Consider the following 23,591-nt stretch of genomic DNA (forward strand, 5'->3'; position numbering starts at 1 on the left):
ATTAAAATAAAGAGTAAAAATTATGCCTCTGTACATTGTATGGTGCTATTCTACACGTTGTAGAAATACCAGTGAACTTACCCATCAAATGAAATATTCCAAGATTATGTAGTCATCAAGGAAAGAGATTCCATCCAAGTGGAAGGAAAGCAATTTGAAAATCAAATAACTACATTCATTTCATTATGAAGTTAGTAGAATTATATCAGAGAAATACTGTACTACAGAAGAACTTTTGTACTAAAACTAACAAAAACAATTTATAAGAAATATAAAAACGACTTAATTTCAATAAGAAAGCTAGAATGTTAATATTAATTAAAAAGAATCCCCTATACTGTTGTACAATAAATTTTACTGCTTTGATACTATATTGAAGGACAAGTAATAATTTTACTATTTTTTGTGTAAGATACTTTATTATAAAAAAAATCCAGTTGGGTTATAAAAGTTATTCATTTGGCATCTGACGTTTTTGACATTAAAAAATTAACAGCTACATTAAAATATGAATATATTTCAATATATGGACAGTTTCTCACCTCGTCTTCCTTCAAACACATCATTGATTTCTCTCAGCAGTATTGACATGTCACTAATTTGGGATTCCCAGGCTTCACAGAATACATCTAGATTTTCTTTAGCAATTTTACTAGATGGATGCAGTGTCAAAGTTTCAGCAGCAGAAATTATCTAAAGAAACAATACATAGGTTTAAGCTTCAAAATCTTACCCCTCAGAATCATACTGGAAACCAAACTTAAAATCAACTCAGTGATTCAACTATTAATACAAAGCAATTTCTACACATAAGTCCCATGTCGGGTAATATAGACATACATAGTAGAATAAAACTCACTGTTTCTTACAAGCTTATCTACAGATGAATAGTAGGCATTATTGTACACAAGCAGTGGTATCAGCACTGGCAGTAATGATGGTGGTAACGGTGGCAGTAATAGATGCATACCTACAAGTACATGGTGGATACACCCTTGGGGTACTGTGCTTGATACACATTAGTATTAATCCTCCAACACAGAAACAAAGTACTATCCTTTTCAAATAAGTATTATTCCGATTTTACAGCTGGAGAAAACTGAGACTCAAAGATACAAAGTAACTTATATATGGCTCTTCATGGGCACTGTACCCATGTTCCAGGTGTTGCGAAAACAGCTGTGAATGAAACATCAATGTTCCTCTCTCATGGGGCTCATATTACAATACAGGGAGAGAGATGATTAAAAATTTGTAAGCAAATCATGAAATATCTTCAAAGATGATAAATGATAAGTATAAAAACAAAGGGCAAGGAGGATGGAAGGTATTAGGTAGTCCCAGTATTTTAAGCTAGGTGGTCACTGGCAAAGGTGGTGTGTACATGAAGAGCTGAAAAAGGTGAGGGAATCACAAGGAAGCCTGGGCAAAGGCATCTGAGGTGAGACATTTCTATATATTCTAACAGCAGCCAAGCAGGCCAGTGTGACTAGACTAACATGGAGAAAAGGAAGGTCACCAATGATTTTGTGATGCAGAAATGCACACAGTAGGATAGGCTTTACTCTGAGGGAGACAGGGAGTCACTGAAGAGCTTTAGAAACTGATATGTAATGGAAACGAATATAAGAAAGAAAAAGACATAAAACCGAACCACTTTGCTGTACACTAATAACTAACACAACATTGTCAATCAACGATACTTCAATTAAAGAAAGGAAACCGATATGGTCAGAGCTGCCTTCGAGAGAATTAGACTTGGGTGGTCCTCCTGGGTGGGCACAGTCCCACAGGCACAGGCTTCACAAGCAGGTGGCAGCTTTATGAGGAGAACAAGGTTCCCCATCTTCAGGGAAGGTGGGTGCATGGCCCGCCAGCGGACAGGAAGCTGGACACAGCAGTGAGGGCTTCTCAACTGGGGGCCACTGTACAGGATGCCAGCTGTTCAGCTGTGCCTTGGGTATGATGGGACACTGTAGATGAAATATAAAAACGACACTGCCAGAGCAGAGATGTCCAGAAATCCTATAAATTATTCTAGAAGTGTGCTCTATTTTCTTAAATTACCCCTTTGAGAGATAGATAAGACCAGGAATAAAAGCTGAGGCTAAAGGAATAGAAAAAGGCTTTCAAGTTGTAGAAATTGACAACAGCCTCTATCACCATCCTGGGGAAGAAAATAAGCTTTTCCTAATATTCCTGCTGCCACGAAAACAGTGAGCAGAGAATTACAACCACAGAACTGGCAGAGACTGAGGGCTACAAGTGCTGACTGTGTATCACAGGAGATCTGAACTTTAGTTCTAATGAAATACATTTACAGCCAAAGCAAGTAGTGTGACTCCCAAATGGACAGGTAAATCTTGAAACCTTGGTTTCCCCAATAAACAGAGATCTTCTGGTTTTAACAAAATGCTCAGCAGATGGTTGCTGTGGATGGTCACTCATATAGTTTCTGCTTCCAAGCCTTTGACACTGTCCTCTACAGGGGAGCATAAACATCCATCCAGCATGGCTCTGAGAGCCTGCACATACTAAGATGCTTTTGCTGTTCTCAACTATAAATTCAGGGGCTCAACATCTGTCATCTGATAATGCAAAAAAAAGGAATAAGTACTTTTGACTGCCATGATAAATAAGAACACTTGGTAAATTGTATGTTAGAGCTTAGACCTAAATAAGGAGAAGGTCTGTCCCTCAGGTTTTCCCTTAACTTGACAGAGACATTTTTAAATGGGATATCCATTTTAAAAATGCTTTTAAAAATTATAACAACAAAGTAACATTATAGAGAATTCAGAAAAAAAATTACTCACAATTCTCCCTAACAAGTAGAACATTCCTTTCTGCACAATCCTACAGTCATTTTCATATATATAGGCATTTTATATGTAGCAATTATAGCATAGAAATAAATCTGGATCCTGCTTTTGTCACCTAACATTTTAATAAAACACCTTTTGATGCTGCAAATTCTAGTTATCATAATTACTATTCTAAATGTCATAATATACTATACTATTTGCCTAATTAAAGATTGTTATTTGAATCTTATTATAAGCAATGTTGTAACAAAATCTTTTACTTTTCTTTAATCTCCTTATGTCTTTAGGAATTTGGGGGTCAAAATGTATTTTTATGGCTTGTTACATAATGTTAACTTAGTCTGCAAACATGTCATAACAACCTACACTATAAACAGCTTTTCATTTAAATAGGTATAAACTACAGCATCAGTTGAATGAGCCAATTTCTAGCTTGGCAGATGACCAGATAACCCAGTGGAATGTTCTGACACGCTATCAACACAAATTCCATTACCTTCATTTCTCTCAGCAGATGTGGCCTGTAGCTGTACAGATCTAGTGTCTTCCTTGTGTACAACCTGTTATGACACTCAGATAAAACATAATATGGAATGAACAATCTGCTGTTCATCATACCTGCTGGCCAGTCACCTGAAATGTCTCCTCTGCATGTAGACAGGTTATTTCAAGAGGTTCTGTCCCCGATACATGTCTCAACAATCGACAGGTCTACAAGGAAACATTTTTATAGTTCAGCTTTCTCCTTCTTCACAATACATAGCATCATTTTATAATTAATAAGGAAAATAAAACAGGGCTTTCCTGGTGGCTCAGAATCTATCTGCCAATGCAGGAGACACGGGTTTGATCCCTGATCAGGGAGTATACTACATGCTGCGGAGCAACTAAGCCTGTGCACCGGAAACATTGAGCCTGTGCCCTAGAGCCCGGGAGCCACGACTACCGAGCCCACGCACTGTGATTACTGAAGTCCGTGCGCCCTAGAGCCTGTGCTCTGCAACAAGAGAAGCCACGGAGATGAAAAGCTCGCACACCACAACTAGAGCAAAGCTCACGTGCAGCAGTGAAAACCCAGCACAGCCAAACTAAATACATACAGATAAAATTATAAGAAAATAAAATATTAAAACCTAAAAAATAAATGTGTACGTTAATGAGAAGATTATTATAATATACTGGTTCCAAACAGATTCTCTAGGAGCAAAACTGGAACAAATAAGGGTTGAGCATATAAACTACTGTTTCTACTTCCCATCTGAACACTGCAAGGTTGTCACAAAAGATAAGAGCCAGGAGAAATCCTGAGACTTCCCTGGTGGTCCAGTGGTTAACACTCCATGCTACCAATGCAGAGGGCACAGGTTCAATCTCCGGTGAGGACACGAAGATACCACATGCCATACGGCACGGCCAAGAAGAAAAGAACCAGGAGGAGCCCTGAAAGATTGTGTAGTGCCCACATATTTTATGTATGAAGAAACGTGGTTCAGGGAAGGACTTCCCAAGATCTCTCAGCTAAACTGTCAGTTGCCACAAGCTATACATTCTTCCTGATAACAAACAACACTTCTGTCAATTAGCACACCTTTTACTGCAAAGAACCCTGGATTAGGCAGACTGATATAATGAACAGAGAGTCTGTCAGCAAAACTTATTGAAAATCTTGACGCTTAACAGTCTGAACTGATCTGATTCAGTCTATTTCTGTTTGAACTGGTGTATTCCAGTTTAGACCAGTCTATTCTGGTCTAGATCAATCTGATCCAGTCTGAATCAGTGTATTCTGGCCTAAACCAGTCTGGACTGGTCTATACTGGTCTACACCAGTCTTCATTTAAAATCTGTAGTATTCTGATCTGACCAAAATAAAACTTCAGAGAGTTCAGTTCAGTTGCTCAGTCGTGTCCAACTCTTTGCGACCCCATGAACTGCAGCACGCCAGGCCTCCCTGTCCATCACCAGCTCCAGGAATCCATCCAAACCCATGTCCACTGAGTCAGTGAACCCATCCAACCATCTCATCCTCTATCATCCCCTTCTCCTCCTGCCCTCAATCTCTCCCAGCATCAGGATCTTTTCCAATGAGTCAGCTCTTCGTATCAGGTGGCCAAAGTATTGGAGTTTCAGCTTTAGCATCAGTCCTTCCAATGAATATTCAGGACAGATTTCCCTTAGGATGGACTGGTTGGATCTCCTTGCAGTCCAAGGGACTCTCAAGAGTCTTCTCCGACACCACAGTTCAAAAGCATCAATTCTTCAGCACTCAGCTTTCTTTATAGCCTAACTCTCACATCCATACATGACCACTGGGAAAGCCATAGCCTTGACCAGACAAGCTGGAATCAAGATTGCTAGAAGAAATATCAATAACCACAGATATGCAGATGACACCACCCTTATGGCAGAAAGTGAAGAGGAACTAAAGAGCCTCTTGATGAAAGTGAAAGAGGAGAGTAAAAAAGTTGGCTTAAAGCTCAACATTCAGAAAACGAAGATCATGGCATCTGGTCCCATCACTTCATGGCAAATAGATGGGGAAATAGTGGAAACAGTGTCAGACTTTATTTTGGGGGGCTCCAAAATCACTGCAGATGGTGATTGCAGCCATGAAATTACTCCTTGGAAGGAAAGTTATGGCCAACCTAGATAGCATATTAAGAAGCAGAGACATTACTTTGCCAACAAAGGTCCATCTAGTCAAGGCTATGGTTTTTCCAGCGGTCATGTATGGATGTGAGAGTTGGACTGTTAAGAAAGCTGAGTGCCGAAGAATTGATGCTTTTGAACTGTGGTGTTGGAGAAGACTCTTGAGAGTCCCTTGGACTGCAAGGAGATCCAACCAGTCCATCCTAAAGGAGATCAGTCCTGGGTGTTCATTGGAAGGACAGATGCTGAAGCTGAAACTCCAATACTTTGGCCACCTCATGTGAAGAGTTGACTCATTGGAAAAAACCCTGATGCTGGGAAGGATTGGGGGCAGGAGAAGGGGATGACAGAGGATGAGATGGCTGGATGGCATCACCGACTCGATGGATGTGAGTTTGAGTGAACTCCGGGAGTTGATGATGGACAGGGAGGCCTGGCGTGCTGCAGTTCATGGGGTTGCAAAGAGTTGGACACGACTGAGCAACTGAACTGAATGGAACTGACCAGACGGACCTTTGCTGACAAAGTAATGTCTCTGCTTTTCAATATGCTGTCTAGGTTGGTCATAACTTTCCTTCCAAGGAGTAAGTGTCTTTTAATTTCATGGCTACAATCACCATTTGCAGTGATTTTGGAGCCCAGAAAAATAAAGTCAGCCACTGTTTCCCTATCTATTTGCCATGAAGTGATGGGACTGGATGCCATAATCTTAGTTTTCTGAATGATGAGCTTTCAGCCAACTTTTTCACTCTCCTCTTTCACTTTTATCAAGAGGCTCATTAGTTCTTCTTCACTTTCTGCCATAAGGGTGGTGTCATCTGCATATCTGAGGTTATTGATATTTCTCCTGGCAATCTTGATTCCAGCTTGTGCTTCCTCCAGCCCAGCGTTTCTCATGATGTACTCTGCATATAAGTTAAATAAGCAGGGTGACAATATACAGCCTTGACATACTCCTTTTCCTATTTGGAACCAGTCTGTTGTGCCATGTCCAGTTCTAACTGGTGCTTCCTGACCTGCATATAGGTTTCTCGAGAGGTAGGTCAGGTGGTCTGGTATTCCCACCTCTTTCAGCATTTTCCACAGTTTATTGTGATCCACACAGTCAAAGGCTTTGGCATAGTCAATAAGGTAGAAATAGATGTTTTTGTGGAACTCTCTTGCTTTTTCGATGATCCAGTGGATGTTGGCAATTCGATCTTTGGTTCCTCTGCCTTTTCTAAAACCAGTTTGAACTTCTGGAAGTTCACGGTTCACTGTTAATAATTAAATTAAATTTTCAACCATCCTCAAATTAGTTCCTCATGCATTTAAAATGCCTTCACTAATAAAAAGAAGACTGAATTTGTAAATTATAAGCTTCCTTGATTTAATCTTAATTATTTAAAAAGTAGAAAGAAACAGCACAACCAATATGACTCACTAATATATTAGTAACGCAAAAACTAGTTATAGTAGTTGCACAGCTTTGTAATTTTTTAAAACACCCTTGGTGTTATTCAGTTTTTCTTAGTGAAATCCATTTGTATTATTTTTTAATTTGCTCTTCATTGCCTGCCTTGCAATAGAACATGTGTTTGCAATTGTACTTAGCAAAATTCATGATCTTAACATTGTACACTAAAGTCAATGTGCCTTCCTGGCACAAAACAGCCAGTATGCAGTTTTCTAATGTTTGGGGTTTCTGTCTCAATTTACAATATTGAAAAATATGTATTAGCCAAGCAAAACCACTGTCTCAAAACCATGTTGAAAATTACTCCAACCTGTCAAGCCAATTGAAATTCTCTTCCCAGTCCAATTCCCAGGATCATTTTGTATGTGAAATAGGAAAAGTTGAATTTGATTACAACCATATGCAGAAGGAATCAAGAAATCATGTATTTGTTGTGGTTGTTCAGTCGCTCAGTCATGTCTGACTCCTTGTGGCCCCATGGACTGCAGCATGCCAGGCTTCTCTGTCCTTCACCATCTCCCAGAGTCTGCTCCAACTCATGTCCATTGAGTCAGTGATGCTATCCAAAACACATCTCATCCTCTGTCGTCCCCTTCTCCTCCTGCCTTCAGCCTTACCCAGCATCAGGGTCTTTCAATAAGTTGGCTCTTCGCATCAGGTGGCCAAAGTATTGGAGCTTCAGTTCAGCATCAATACTTCGAATGAACATTCAGGGTTGATTTCCTTTAGGACTGACTGGTTTGAGCTCCTTGCTGTCCAAGGGATTCTCAAGAGTATAGTCAATACTATAGATGATTTTCCTTTCAAAGAATTTGTTTTTCTTTTTCCATCATTTATCCCACCTCACCTGTTCTGAATAAGTCACTCATCAATACATGAGCAGTTTAGAGTTATATAACATATTAAAAATTTTTTTCTCATTCTCACCTTGGAGACAGAGCAACACTAATGGAATAAACCTAATTGTATCCCTTGTACAGATCCAGCAACTTGGCACTTTGCTCAATGTCAGTCTATTTTCTATGATTTATTATGTTTATGTGCTAATTAACAGCAGTCTTCTAACTATGGTGCCCAGTGGTTGTTAATCCAGTTCTATCAAAAGGGCATGATTCCATCCTTGAAGCTCACTATAGAAGTAAATTCCCTTCTCTAAGGAAAAAGTCAATTTTATTCCACACTGGAATTCAGAAGGATTATAACAAGGTTATACACAAGATGAGAAACATGACTATAATATTACCCTGACCCACTACTGAGGTCAAGCACTACAAACTGCTTCAAAGTCAGAGCCATAAAATTCCTGGCAACACTTAAGAGAACAATAAAAACAAAGGAATGGCATTGGGGGAAATAAAGGCAGGTTGTTTGGAATAAACAATATGATTTCCACCCATAAAATCACCCGAGTCCAGTGCATTTAACATTTAGGAGCATTATCTAAAACAGATAATGAGATGGTTGGATGGCATCACCAACTCAATGGACATGAGTTTGAGCAAACTCCAGGAGATAGTGAAGGACAGGAAAGCCTGGTGTGCTGCAGTCCACGAGATCGCAAAGAGTTGGACACAACTTAGGAAGTTTTACAGCATGTTCAAGCTCTTCCAGAAGAAATATGGGGCTGCCCTATAAAAGCCTATTTGTGAGGTTTGAGAAGCCTCTTTGGAAAACATTCAACCTAAGTGAAAAAGCATGAAAAGTTCAACTAGTAGTAATAACCAACATTGAGAGAATGCATCAGGGTTTCTGGCTACTATATGAAGACCTAGGACTTTGCAATAAAGCAATTTAGAACTTTTTTTCTAACTGAACCCCTTACTGATAGTATTATCCTATGTTTCTAGTTCTTAGAATATTTGTGTCAGTATCCAGAAATTTAAAAATCTACTTTTTTGAGATGTAATTCATAGAAAACAAAATGCATCCATTTTGAACTCTGGAAAAAAAATTATCTTGAGGCTTACAACAGAAAATTAGGAAAAAAAATTTTTTTTTCACATTTTAAAAAGACTTGCTGCAGGAGTCCTACAATTAGCAAGTTTGCCTATGGTCATAATTCTTGGTTTATAAACAAAACAGCATCAAATCTATTTTTTAAAGGAGATGTATTTACAGTGATTTTAAGAATTCTGTCTAGTAACTCAAACTGGTACTCTGTGGCAACCTAGAGGGGCAGGATGGGATGGGAAGTGGGGCGGAGGTTCAAAAGGAAGGGGAATACCTATGGCTGATTCATGTTGATGTATGGCAGAGACCAACACATTATAATAAAGCAATTATCCTTAGTCAAAAATAAATAAACAGAATGCTCCCTAGTAGTTTTCAGATATTAACAAATAAAGGAGAAGAAGCTAGTTTAATTCATCTGAAAGTTCCTTTTAACCATTAGTATGTGACATTCAGTGAGCAGGGTAATATTAACAGATAACATGAAGACAGCTAGGTGGTTCATATCTGTGCATTAATGTACATGTTGGCTAACACATACTTCATACATATATGTATGTGTGTGTGTTTGTATATATTCGTCATATGTACATGGGCTAATATACATTTCTATACTAGCAGATATCTGACACTCTCAGTAGTAGAAGTCTTACAATATCAATCAATAATTGGAATTATAACAAAAGGGGCAAACAAAGCACCAATAACACATCACAAAGATTTGGGCAGGAGAGAGTCAGAGCACAAATAGTGTATGGAATGTTTTCTTTGTCCTTCCACGTCCATTCTTCTTCCTCCTTGGGAGACTGACCTGTGTGGTCCACAGATGTGTTTGGCTGTGGAAGCCCCAGTACTAGAGCAGCAGGAATGAGGAGGGTAAGGGTCTTTATTCTCACGCTCTTTCCCTGGAGGCTGCCTGGAGCTGTCTCTGTTTAGTCCTAAAACCACAACTTCTCTAGGTTCTTGAAGGACTCCATGCCCTTCCAATTTCCAAAGCCACTCACTCCCCATGTTAGTTTGGTCGTAGGAGCAAAATCAGCTCTGCTATCACTCACCCCAATTCCTATACTCTCATGGTTTCCCCACACCCTATCCATGCAACTGTAAACAGCTCCTTTATTAAACCCTCTTAAAATCAACCTAATTTGAATGTGCCGTCTCTTTTTCCTGTTGAGACTCAAAAGAGTCAAATACAAACAAGGTCACAAGATGTATCTCCACTGCTCTACTCCAAGATTTAACTTCTCTGATGGAATAAGGAAGAAGATTAAGAAGAGCATTTGTGCAATACTGTAAAGCAATTATCTTCCAATAAAATTTTTTAAAAAAAGAAGTGCCCTTGTGGGTTCTAGCACTTTTTATTGTTTTTAGAGGCCAAACTTGTAAGAGCAGAACAGAAAAACATGATATTTTTAAAATTCCAAAGGCAAGAGAGAAAACCCTCTTATGAGTAAGCCAAAAACTGTATTTGTGTTAACATCCCCTGATGACAGTACAGCTTTCATTAAACTAATGTTTCTTTAACAAGCAACCTATTACTCACCTCAATAAGCCGCTCTTTCTGTTCAGAGAGTTTGCAGGCATATTCAGCCAAACCTTCTAAATTTCCTTCTACTCCAGTAAGTTTTAATGCTTTTAGAACCACATGATCAGCATGGTATTTTAACAGATCTGCTGCCAGCTGAGCTGCTGTACTATGAAGCTGCAGATGTGGGGGGTGAAACAAAGACAACAAATGACAAGGTTTTGTGATGAAAAACCTTCCGAGTCCTTTAAAACCTCAAGAGCAGCAACCTCAGATCACGCCCACCTGATCTCCTGAGGGGAAAAGCCTGAAGTTTCCTGTGGTAACAGAACTGCAAAGCCCTGGGAGCTTGCAGCTTCTCCCAAGGGCAGGAAGGAGACTGGCATCTTTGAGTCCCCTGGTGTTGGCAGTAATCCTGTTTGCAGAAGATGAACTGGTCACCCTGGCAGAGTAGCCTGGACCTCTTTTCATCCTATTATCAACCAGCTCTTTCCCACACGGCTTCTCTCTTACCTCAGCTGAGCTTCTGCTGCTCTCGTAAAGTTAGTGAAAACAGAACACTAGGAAGAGAATGGCATTCTGAATACTAAGAGGAAAATCAAATGGCAGCTCATGATCATTAATGTGTTTTTAAACAGAGATTTGGGAAAGTATCATTGTGAGATACAGTCAAATATGTATTCAACACATTTTATTAAATACCTATGTCAGGAAAGGCACTAGCTTAAAGGCTGGACATACATGGCAAGACGCAACATCTTCAGGGAGCTCACAGTTTATCCATATTGCCATCCAGAACTTTATGCTCTAACTCTTAGGTCACAGGAGAAATGAGGGATAAAATAATAAAGAAAACCTCAAGGCTTTATTTAACATTAGGTGGAATGGATTTTAAACATGGTTCACTCTCACTGAATATCTCTGTATACAATCAACTCCAAAATCTTTTCTTCTCCTTATCTTGTCTTAAAAAAAAAAAAGTCATGACAGGTTATTTTGGGCTCACTAGAAAGAGATCATTTTTAATCTGATTTTTAATTAAGTCTATTTGTACAAAGTGATTCTTTTTTTCCTGGACGTAATCCAACGTCAATTCAGATTACAGGACTCTGTACAAAATTAACAATAGGGTAGTCCGCACTCATGAACTCAAGTGAGAATAATTACAGTCAGAAACAAAGACATTAAAATGCATTTTCCTTTGGAAATTAAACAACATAAGAATTCAAAAGATTTTGTTTAACCATCGGGCCCTAGAAAATAGCTAATGCCAACCCTTTATCTTACAGACTATGAAACAGGTCCCTAAAGACTGAGTGACTTGTTCAAGGTCACGTAAATCTTATAAATGATTCTAGAGACAACTTACAAACCCCAAGGGAAGAAGGGTGAATAAACATGAAGTTCCTGCTCTGTGCAAGGTACTGAAAGCGGATATTGTACACATTTATAGACACTATCTCCCTAATCCTTGTACCTATTTCAGAGGTAAGGAAAATGAACTTTATAGAACGTCACTCAATCTATCACCAAAAAATTTTATGTTCTACTGATAGTCCGTCTTAACATTAGTTTAGTTGAATAGGCAGGAAAAAACCGAGTAGGCTTGTTTTAAACCATAGAAGACCATATTCTTCTATGTTTAATAGGATGTTAAAAAGAAGGTTTCAACAGAGGTCAATGAAACATCACCATATAGTTTATATATGAAACTCCCCCAAACCAGCTCCCTTCTTTTGAGCCCTTGACTCTCTTAAAAAATATAAAATTAGAGCTAAGTGAGAAGGAACAAGTTTGGAAGGAAGATCTGTTTGGAGCACTGGCTCACTCCCTGTGAGTTCCCCTCCAGGCATACACATAGCAGAGGAAACAAGGGGGCAGGGGGGTTACAAAGTAAAGGGGTGGTCGGGGGAGGCACCAGCAGAGCCTCTGAAGAGCACACTCGGGGATTAATGACAGAGAAAGCCAGCTTTAAACACCTTCTGAGCCCAGTGCATCTCATGAGGACACTGGTCACTAAGAACTTTCTACCTCTCTACTTCCTCTCTTCTCTCCCTGTGCCAGAGCCTGGCAAAGATCTGGAACAGAAGCTAGATAACAGGGGATGAAGGGCCTGAAAGAGACAAGAGACCACACCTCCCCCAGAAGCCCTAGGGGTGCAGGACAGAGGAGTGGGGGACAGAGGGGAAGTCACACAACTGGACGAACCAAAACACTGATGAGTATATCGGAATGCACACTCTCATTTTTAACTGAGACTGTGTCCTATGACCTAAAGCAGGCATTGGTAAACATTTTCTGTAGAAGGCCAGAGAGTAAATAATTAGACTTTTCAGGCCACCCAGTCACAACTGCCCAAATCAAATGGGCAGAAGTATGTTGAGAGTCCCTTGGACTGCAAGGAGATCCAGCCAGTCCATTCTGAAGATCAGCCCTGGGTATTCTTTAGAAGGAATGATGCTAAAGCTGAAACTCCAGTACTTTGGCCACCTCATGCGAAGAGTTGACTCATTGGAAAAAGACTCTGATGCGGGGAGCGATTGGGGGCAGGAGGAAAAGGGGATGACAGAGGATGAGATGGCTGGATGGCATCACCGACTCAACGGACATGAGTTTGAGTGAACTCTGGGAGATGGTGATGGACAGGGAGGCCTGGCATGCTGCGATTCATGGGGTCGCAAAGAATTGGACACAACTGAGCAACTGAACTGAACTGATGTCCCCCAGACTTCATTTATAAAAACAGCCTGGCTGTAGTTCACAAACCCCTGACTTAAGGTGACTTTCAGTTACCTAAAAGTAACCATTAAACAATTAAGTTTTCATTCAGGGAACAGGGAAATCTTAATATTTTTAAAAATCAACTTTATTAAGGTACAGTTTACATGTAACAAAATGTACCAAGGGTACAGTTTGATGAGTTTTGATATTTACACCCAAGTAACTAGCACCATAATCAATATTTCTGACATTTCCATTACCCCCAAAAGTTCTCCCAAGCCCCTCTGTAGTAAATATTCCCCCTACATATGACCCCGGGCAGTCACTGATCTGGTTTCTGTCACTGTCCATGGATTTGGCCTTTAAAAATTTTTTTTCTAAATAGAATCTCACACACACATAACCTTTGGGTCTGACTTCTTTCACTCAGTGTTACATTTACGCAGTTCATCCATATTATTACTCGTATCAATAGTGTTCCTTTTCATTGCTGAATAGTATTTGGCATAGTTACACAGTTTTACCAAAATTCATTTATAAATTTCCTTGTTGATGGAAATTTAGATTGTTTCCAGTTTGGGGCTGTTATAAACATTTGTGTACAATTTTTGAGGATGATGGCCCCAATAAAACAATTGCTTCAAAATAACTAGGGCAAAGGAAAACTTTTAAACAACATTCTCTGGGCACAGGAACACACTAATTCTAAGGCACTTTGTACATACTGTACAACATGACAACTTGCAAAGAATTAAAAGAGGCTAGATTTCCAACTATACTTACCTCTTTCTTAAGTTCATTGAGATTGTGACTGATTTTCAATATAGTGAGTTCCAGTTCTTCAGCGATGCTTTTTGTTTTCCTGCTTTGCTAAAAAAATTTAAAAGTACACGTGAAGAGTTATCTTTTTCATCTAGCAATTCCAATTGTACTCTAACTACAGATAACAATAAAATTTTAATATCATTCTGTGAACTATATGAAAAGTATATTTTAAAAATTCACCTGTTTATGTTAAAGTGGCAAAGAGAACATTTATTACTTTTTTCAACTCTTTTAAATAGGGGAATTTTAAAAATCTAATTTTCTTTAGTAAATTTATCACAGCTAAAACTAATCTGTTTCATCTTCTGCCTGGAATGCTCATCTCTTCATTCTTAACCTCATCAAAAATTAAAACCCTATTCCATCTTCAAATCCTTACAGAAATTTCTGTTTCTTAGAAAGGCCTTCTTTGATCACAAAGTCTAGACTAGACTCTCTTCTTACCCTAACCTTTTCTCAAAGTAATCATCTTAATTTGCAATTACATATGTAGTTTTTATTTTTTTGTTTAAAGTTTATTTTGCTCACTAGGCTTTGATAAGCTCTGTGAAGGCTGGAAGCACACGTATTTTGTTCACCAATGAGTGCATTATACCTGGCACAGCAAATGCAAGGTAGCAGGTATTCAATTCTTTGAATAAATACATCCCAGCTAAATGTCAATCTCTTCATGAAGCTTCTAGATTCCTCTTGCTAAATACAAACTCACCCTCCTTCAGACACTCTCCACATATGATCTGTCGCTTCTCTTGGGATACTTACAAAGTTTTTTGGACTTGTCTCATACCGTCTCACATTTTCCTACATTTCAAAATTCTTGCAAAAATTTTATTTAATTCATCTTTAGATTTCTGATGCCTGGCATATAAAAGGCACTGGGCAATAACTGCTAAAAAGGGTAAATGAATGAACAATACATCTGATATGCAGAATCAGAGATCCGAGTGCTGTGAAACATATGAAAGGTGATACCTGCACATTTAAGTACTGATAGACCTGGATTCCCAACGTAAAGAGTGTTTCCTCACAGAAGCTCTTTATATTACATGTTGGGCTTAAAATTTAACTCGGAAGCAATCTCTACTTCAGATTAGATACTACATAGATAACTCAAGTCAAGCTGAACACAAAATAATGCTTTTATCCCTGACATCATTTTACCCGAGTTAAAGTTTCCTTGTTAATATGAGCATCTGCAATGTTGTGATGCCAAGAAATTCTGAGGGAAATCACTGATTTATCCTACTCTTCATTCATAAATCCATCTCTTCACAAGGAAGCAGACTGCTGGGGCCTCAGGCACCTTCACCCTTCATCTTTACGGCCTAAACTTATGTCCATGACTTCCAGATCTGTATGCTGTAAATCATGTTAAACGCATTCTTGACATAGCCTAGGTCTAAGCAACAAATAAATGGTGTCAGAGACGTGTCAGGGCTCTATCTTTCAAATCTGTAATCTGCCTGTCAGAGACTGGGTGCATACTGCCTTGTGTTGTACCACTGCTGGCAGGCTTTGCCACTGTCGCCCACATAACTCCCATGTTTGAAGCACATCAGCAGCCTATTCAAGGCTTTTTAAGCGGCTGCCCACCAATCTGAGACCAGGAATCTGTGCAAGGGTGAAAAATCTTTCACCTGCCAGCTGGATCTACCCTTGTCTTCATTGCATCTGAACCTGAATGAGTTTTCCAAATCCTTGTGTCTGTAAATCAAGTGTCCTCAGAATTAACAACTGTGCACATCTGAAAGGCTCCAGCAGTAAGACTCAGGACCCAAGAACCTCTAGGTAGGGGTTCTACTACTCTGATCTTTACTCTGAAGAAACACTTTGGGAAGGATTTTCCAGAGGTGATTTTGGTGGACGAGTTGGGAACAACAGGGTGAACTAGTGAGGGTGACTCAGAATCCAGACTGGTCAGGGTGAAAAACAACAGGCCGAGAGATGTCAAGCACTGTGAATGCTGGATGGTCAAGCAGGAGGCAGAAAAGGGATGAGATACCCTTGTCCCATTCTGGACCACATTCACACTCCTGATGATTATGGTATCTGCATAACTCTCAGAACTTTAGGGCAAAGCAATCACAGAGGATTTACTTTGATGAAATAAAGTTCTTACAGCTTGAATCCACACAGAAATTAACTGCTGCAATTCGGTCCTCGCCTGAGCTGACAGTTCCAAGATGCGTTCCCTGTGCTCATGGCTGGTGTAGGCACAATCAGTGAAGTCCTCCGTGCGCTCCAAGAGGGCTTCCAACATCGCTGAGAGAGTCTCTTTTGACTGAAAATAAAGATTCTCCCGAAGAGTTTCAATATTCATCTGAGAACAAAAAGGATATACATCCACAGGAGTCAACATTCCCACCTAACCAGATGTGCTGGACTCTCCTCCCAGGGCCCAAGAAGAAGCCAGCAATGTCTTTCCCTGTCTGAAAGCTCAGGAGAAATACAGCCTCCAACGAGGACTTTATTGTCCACAAACCCAGGGGGCCCACGTTGCTCAAGAGCCAACAGTGGCTGTGCAGAGCTTCATTCCGACAGCTGTCAACAAAACATTTCTATTCCATCAGTGAAAGAGCATGATCATGTAGCAACCGGTAGGGAAAATGAACCAACCTCCAGATAAAGGATTTGTTATCTGAGAAAATGCCAAGGCAAAGTCCTGGAAGATGTAACAGCCAAAAACGAGTATGTGTTGAGCCCAGGAGGAAGGGTGTGGAGGGTGTGGGGTACAGCAAGGGCTGGGAAAGGCATCAGTTTTTCCTTCATTAATTCAGCGAAACTGGTTTCCCTACATTTTGTTTCATGTCCCCATCAGACCTTCCTGACCAAAACATTCTCTACCAGGGGGCCTGGATAATCTTCCTAAATGTATACCTTCAGATATTGCCCCCTCCCTCTAATTGGTTCCCCACCCACTATAAAACCAAGCCCAGACTTGTACCGCCTAGCACAAACCCTTCCAGGGTCTTGTCTTTATGTCTTTCCAACAGTCCCTCTCACCTTTCTGAGTTTCTAAACCTCCTTTCACTTTAGCCATCCTGTGCTTAGAGTTCCCTGAATGTGTGATGAACACGTGCCCATTAGGGCAACCTTCTCTCTCTCAGCTGTCTGAGATATGCCATGCCACTACAACCTTAGCCCTTCAACCTCTAGCCCTTGAAATATCCCATAGAAAAAACCTGGGCTAAGAGGCACTAAGTGGTGATCATCACGGTTGTGGACAAACTTCTTGTGCAGATAAAGATAACTTACAATTGCTTCATACTTCAAGGTCTTTTCACAACAATTATTTCAAATTGATCCTTATTTTAAGACCCATTTTTAACAGAACCCATACAAATACCAAGATTTGTGAAGGTCGAGAGGCTACAGGGAAGTAATAGCTTCCCTTTCTCTTGGCCCAAAGTTATCTCCGGTAATCACTCTGTCCTATGGAGACAGGGTTGGTTTTTTTAAGCCAGTAAAGAACACAGATAAAAGTGAAGTATGGAACTGGCAAGGAGAACCTGAGAATTTGAGGATTTAAAGATAACTGCAACATAAAAACCAGCCCACAAACCATTTAAGGTTTTTTATTTCCCCTTTAAGGAGAATCATATATGGCTTTTAAAACAGCAACTTAGCAGCATTTTTATGAAAGCCATTCATTTGCAGGTTTTCATAAGATCTGTCCATATATTCAAAGTAATGAATACATCCAGTTTCCCTCTACAGATGCAAAGAAGATCACCACCAACAGTGAGACTGAGTGTATTTAAAACAGCTCTCTGTGCAGAATGCCTGCTGGCGAAAGGTCGACAGCAGCCACCGGTACCGCACTCGTCTAGTTAAACCGGAACCAGAAATGCAGTGCCAGGCGCCCAGAGACCTGGCTTTACATTGACTGGTTTCCCTGATGGCCCTTTGACCTCTCTCCTTTCAGCCTTAACAAAAACAGGGGGTTAGAAAAATAAGCCCTAAGATTCCTTTCAGTAATAAAGACTCTGAAAGAATGGCTGGTCCCTGTAGCTTCCTCCCTCTCAGGAAGAGATACGGGGTAAGACGGACAGCACGTAAACAAAGCCAGAGGTGTAGACCCAAAGGTCAGGGACTCTGGGATCAGAGTCCTGGTTCTAAACAAGGGTTCTATCACATATTAGCTTTCCTCCTCAAAAACATGGGTACAATAATATTCACCTAAAAGGGAAGTTTAGAGAACAAATGAGAGAATATTGAGAACAAGTGTTCCATTTTTCTCTTTCACCTCATGTTCCTACGTAGACCGTTAAACAATTAAAAGTCAAAGTGCAGGATATCCCTGGTGGTCCAGCGGTTAAGACTCTGCTTCCAGTGGGATACAGTTTTGATCCCTGGTCAGGGAACTAATATCCCACATGTTGTGTGGCTCAGCCAAAAAAAAAAAAAATGTCCAAGTGCCAGTAAGATGGAAAGAATGCCATTCCTGCTGCAGTTCTGGCTGCTGGAGATGTAGGTAACCCTTAGCATATTAGAGAGCTTCTCAGGGTCTAAGTTTTCCCATCCGTTAAATAACACAGGCCTATTAGATGACTTCCTAGGATTTTCCCGACCAGGCACTGCTTGTCACCACCAAAAAGTGCTTGTCACCACCTCTCTGACGTCCAATAAGTTCTGCCCTAAAACTCATTTAGGGTAGATGGGGATTCTGGGGTCAGGCTGCCGACTTTCAAATCCTAACTCTGGCACTTTGTAGCTTGCAAGTTACTTAATTTCTGATGTTCAGTCTCCTCAACATATAATGCCGTAATAATAATATTCTTGTGTGATGTACACACACACATATTTAAAGCATTTAGGATGGGCACAGAGTAAGTGCTTGATAAATGTTAGTATGCATTAGTGTTCATTAAAAATTTTAATTATAATTAATACTACTGCTATCACTACAGTCTCAAAGTATCAATTCTATAGCACAGGGAAGAGCGGGAATTCCGGCAGAACTGATTTACTGTCTGTCATCAGATGTGGATGGTACGGTACTGCTCTACAGACTGCGAAAGGAAAGCTGTTCTGAACAGAGGACAAGAAGCTACAGCTAAACTGTACAGCTAAACACGGCCAGGGTAACTGCCCTAACCCTACACTGGTATTCTCTGTACAACTGCACTAAGCCTTATGTTACGGAATATTAAGTTTATATCCTGTAAGTGTGTTCGTACCTCAGTCGTGTCTGACTCTTTGTGACCCCATGGACTATTAATCGCCAGGCTCCTCTATCCATGGAATTTTCCAGGCAAGAATACTGGAGTGGGTGGCCATTCCCTTCTCCAGGTAATCTTCCCAACCAAGGGATCAAACCTGGGTCTCTTGTATTGCAGGCAGATTCTTTACCATCTGGGCCAACAGGAAACTTCCTTATATACTATAGCATTGTTTTAAAGACAATTACCTCGCTTTGTGAAGCGTCTATATGCTAAAATACCACACGAAACTATGAGTATTATTTATAATGTTTCTTTGAAATGGTAAGAAAAAACCCAAAATATACTCTCTGTATTCTTACCTTGAATTCCTTAATCCCAGTAAAAATACTGATAGATGAAATGTCATTCTCTCCATTTGGTTTGCATTCAGTCACAATTTCAATGACCTTATCTAATGCCACTTTCATCCGGTCAAATACTCCTTCTTTGTTTTTATGGGCTGACTCACAGTTGGGATGCCTGAGACAAGTCTTTGAAACAATGGAAAAATTTTATGTTAAGTTTTGACCCATATCATAATACACAAAATCTTACAGAGAACATGCCATGCTAATAAAAATGGTTCTTTACCAAAATCTCCTGTGTCCCTGGCTCACCCACCGCTTCTCCTCACTAAAGGTGGAAACAGGATGAGTAAAGAGTAATAGCAAGTTTAAGTGAAAAAAGCAGGGTACAAAACCGCATCTTTAGACTTTAACATGCTTACTTGAAATTTTGGGGAAAAAAAAAACACAAACCCTATATCTTCATCATGATTAAAACTTAAAATATTGCCTAATATGTGCAAGAGCTAAAAAAAGAATGAGGAAAAATGGACAGATGTTTTATGACTGTGAGGCATCTTTGATTTTCAAAAAACGATATAAAGGAGGAACTATTTGAGGGCCCAGCTGTGAACAGAGCCTTCCACACAGGCTCCAGGGAAGCCAGTTTCTGTGCCCTCACTGGGCCTAGCATGGAAGCAATGTTCTGAGCAGAAAAGGCAATTCCCACAAAGTGCTAATGAGATGTTCAGCAGCGCACTCTTGAATTGTATCAATTTGCTGGCCGATTGCTGTTTGGAATTACAAGCGCTTGATTGACAATTTTGCGAAAAGCAGAATAAGGACTGAGAGGTATGAAATTACAGAATAAACAAACTGAGGGCTGACTTCATACTTCACTGTTACTTAACCGATTCCAAGTCGCCTAGTTTTTCTAGAGCGTGTGTGCAGGCTCCCCAGTGAGATAGTGCAGGCCATGTAGGCACTGACCCTGTGTAATAAGCCATTTTCTGCTTAGATGCTCAATCAAAGCTGACTCACAGATTACCTGATGTTTGGACTGGGGATGGAAGTTAACTTTCTTGTTAAAGAATAACTGAAATTTGACTACTATAGCCTATATTCCAAGTTATCACTTTCATCTTTTTAAAAAGTGAAATATATATAAATTATGTCCATTTAGGGTTTCTAATTAACTTACAACATAGTAAAACAAAAATTTTCTTACCTTTGAAGCTGTGAGAAGCATCATTGTACACTTTTCAAGAACTGACCTAGCTGCTGCCATTTTTGCCTTTTTCTTTTCATCCTTCAAATCCTAAAAATGGAATAAAACCACTGAGCTGCCTAGGATCATGTAAAAAACTCAATTTCTTGAGAAGCCATTTATTCAAGAAAAACAATACTCAACAATTTAACTAACACTGCTTTTTGAAAAACAAAAACAGAATAAAGTTTAATAAAATGTCACCATTTCAGTGTAAATACATTAACACAATGGAGTAGAAACAGCTGCCCTCAGAAAGGGCGGCAGGGTCTGGAAGTGAGATGGATAAGCTGTCATATGGCTCACACTCTGCTCGCCTGCACACCTGACATTCTTGTGCCCAGGTGAGGACACCTCACTCCCAACCAGAAACAACCATTCCATGCTTTACTTAATTAAAAGTGACTTATTTATTTAGCATTTGTGGACCATTATTTCCTTCAGATTAGACACTCAGAAGTCAACTCTTCCAGGAACCATGTCTGATTAACATCATCTAAGTGCTTATTCATCTCTATGTGAACATTGTTTTTAATCCTAAACTTAGCCTATATGCTGCTCTAAACTGTTCTTAAGGTGTTTCTTGGGTATATAATTTTCCCCAACTAGAAAATAAACTCTGACGTAGACACTGTATTTTGGTTTTTTTCATTTGGTTTCTCTTCACACATCCCTCAATATGAAGGTGTGCTATCACAGAGGGTCCTCAAATCTTGCTGATTAAATCTACAATCAATTACTCTCATAAGAGCTTGAATATAACCATCTAAATCAGAAGTCAGCCAAAGATTTTCAATAAAAGGCCAGATAATAAGTTTTTGAGACTTTCTGGGTCATTTGGTCCCTGAAACAATGACTTAATTCTGCCAATGTAGTATAAAGGCTAGCTCAGACAATACATAAACAAATAAATGTAGCTGTGTTATAACAACTTTACTTATAGACACTGAAATTTGGGTTACATAAAATTTTCATAGTCTTTTTTTTCTCATTTGCGAACTAGATGAAAAGTCTTTTCTTATAAATAAGAAAGACCTAAAGTTTGAAAATGATTTGCCTTTTAATAAATTAGAGTGGATGTAAAGTTATCTCTACAATAATATAACTCTCATTCATCTGCATCTCAATACAGGTTTCTTTAATAGGAAACAAAGTTATATCTAGTAAATGAAAAACTGCACAAAACCCCGAAGCTAATTCAGATCACAAGGTAACATTCCAAAGGTCTGTGTCCTGCATGTGACTATCACCCATCAGGAGTAGCAGTCAAAAATAAAAGTTGAGGTCACTGCTAAAATTCCCACCTATTCCTTGTCTTTAACATACTGAACGGGACTTCCGGCAAAAAAACCTGTGGGTCTAGATGACAAGGCATCAGATGTACACACGTTACACTTGTAAACCATATATTACACCACATATTGTAGGTGACAGCAAATGATCAAAAAAGATGGCATCTCAGTCTGTTAGAGGGCTGGTCCACAGGACAAAACCGAGGTCTCATTAACCCCGGATGTCCAAGAACTAAGTGAAGCATATAATCCAGCCCGCCACTTTTCACGCCAATAACCATCTTTCAACTCCAGCTACAAACCAGGAAAGTTCACGCCCAAAACCAGTCTACAGGACTCTACCAGAGCATCTCAAGAAGAGGTCAATTATATATGTAACTTGACATGATAAAATCATGCACAAGTCCCCCAACAAGGACAGGCAACCCTGGAACTTACAGTCTGAACTGAGGAACACTACTACAAAGAACCAACATCATGGTGCAGCTGGAAACTACAGGCTTTAGCATCAGACACAATTGAGTTCAATCTGCTAGAAGAGTCACCTGAGGAAAGTTTATTATCCTCTCAAGTTCAGCCTCAGGTGTGAAACAGTAATAACAATACCTACTTACACAGCTGTTTTTTGAGAGTCAAACAAGATCAGCTAACTTATAGCCAATCCAGTAACCCAGTGCTTGGGTTATTACTATTAAACTGATAAATCCATGGACAGAGGAGCCTGGTAGGCTGCAGTCCATGGGGTCGCTAAGAGTCGGACACGACTGAGTGACTTTACTTTCACTTTTCACTTTCATGCGTTGGAGAAGGAAATGGCAACCCACTGCAGTGTTCTTGCCTGGAGAATCCCAGGGACAGGGGAGCCTGGTGGGCTGCCGTCTACGGGGTTGCACAGAGTCGGACACGACTGAAGCGACTTCGCAGCAGCAGCACAATTATAGAAAGATGTAACAATAGAATAATATATAACAAGTGACGCAAAGAACAGTAACAGAGACGTGTAATAAAATATTATCAGGATATGTATGATGACTCATTTATTTGCCTGAGCCCTTGTAGAAGAGTCAAATGGAAAATTCTATAAAAGAGGAAGTACTTGAATTGGGCCTTGAAGGCAAGTATGACCTTTCCCAGTGTGAGAGGTGGGAAAATATTTAACTATTATCTGTGAGCAACAAAAAACACACAGATCTATTTACTTTATCCTGGCTTCTTTAGGAAAGGCTTTTAAGAGCAAGGTTAGCGATTTAATAAGCAAGACAACCAATTCAAATGATCACAAAGATCACATCTCTAACCAAACTGCAAAGTATGCATGTATCTCAAGACTTGTAAATAGGTAAATACATACATTTTGTCTATCTCCAGTTAGATGTGCAAACTCCACCATTTCATTCCCAAACTGACTGAATATTTGGACAAACTCTTGAAAGCTATTCACTTTCTCCAGCCTTTCCATAGTTGCAAGAACCTGCAAAAGAGATTATTTTATTTCAGGTTAAGATGTGAAAGAGACTAAGACATCAAGCCTGAGGCAACAGAGGAACAAAAGAGAAATTCTAAATTCTAGAGGAAGGCTGGGAAAGAGTCCCA

The 23,591-nt window shown here is 39.7% G+C and overlaps 1 protein-coding gene across 1 annotated transcript in view; it reads right to left on the bottom strand.

The window, feature by feature from the left end:
• CTNNAL1 (catenin alpha like 1) overlaps nucleotides 1-23,591 on the bottom strand; it is a 59,318-nt gene that overhangs the window by 15,694 nt on the left and 20,033 nt on the right. Inside the window, exons 4-11 of the mRNA XM_018052563.1 lie at nucleotides 23,350-23,469; nucleotides 20,668-20,757; nucleotides 19,476-19,646; nucleotides 16,071-16,271; nucleotides 13,910-13,996; nucleotides 10,424-10,582; nucleotides 3,444-3,536; nucleotides 543-693 (exon numbers count right to left, since the gene is read on the bottom strand). Coding sequence (XP_017908052.1) covers nucleotides 543-693; nucleotides 3,444-3,536; nucleotides 10,424-10,582; nucleotides 13,910-13,996; nucleotides 16,071-16,271; nucleotides 19,476-19,646; nucleotides 20,668-20,757; nucleotides 23,350-23,469 — 1,072 coding nt within the window. The remainder of the gene's footprint in view (nucleotides 1-542; nucleotides 694-3,443; nucleotides 3,537-10,423; nucleotides 10,583-13,909; nucleotides 13,997-16,070; nucleotides 16,272-19,475; nucleotides 19,647-20,667; nucleotides 20,758-23,349; nucleotides 23,470-23,591) is intronic.

This window comes from Capra hircus, chromosome 8, assembly GCF_001704415.2.
Source record: "Capra hircus breed San Clemente chromosome 8, ASM170441v1, whole genome shotgun sequence".
NCBI classification, from domain to species: Eukaryota; Metazoa; Chordata; class Mammalia; order Artiodactyla; family Bovidae; genus Capra; species Capra hircus.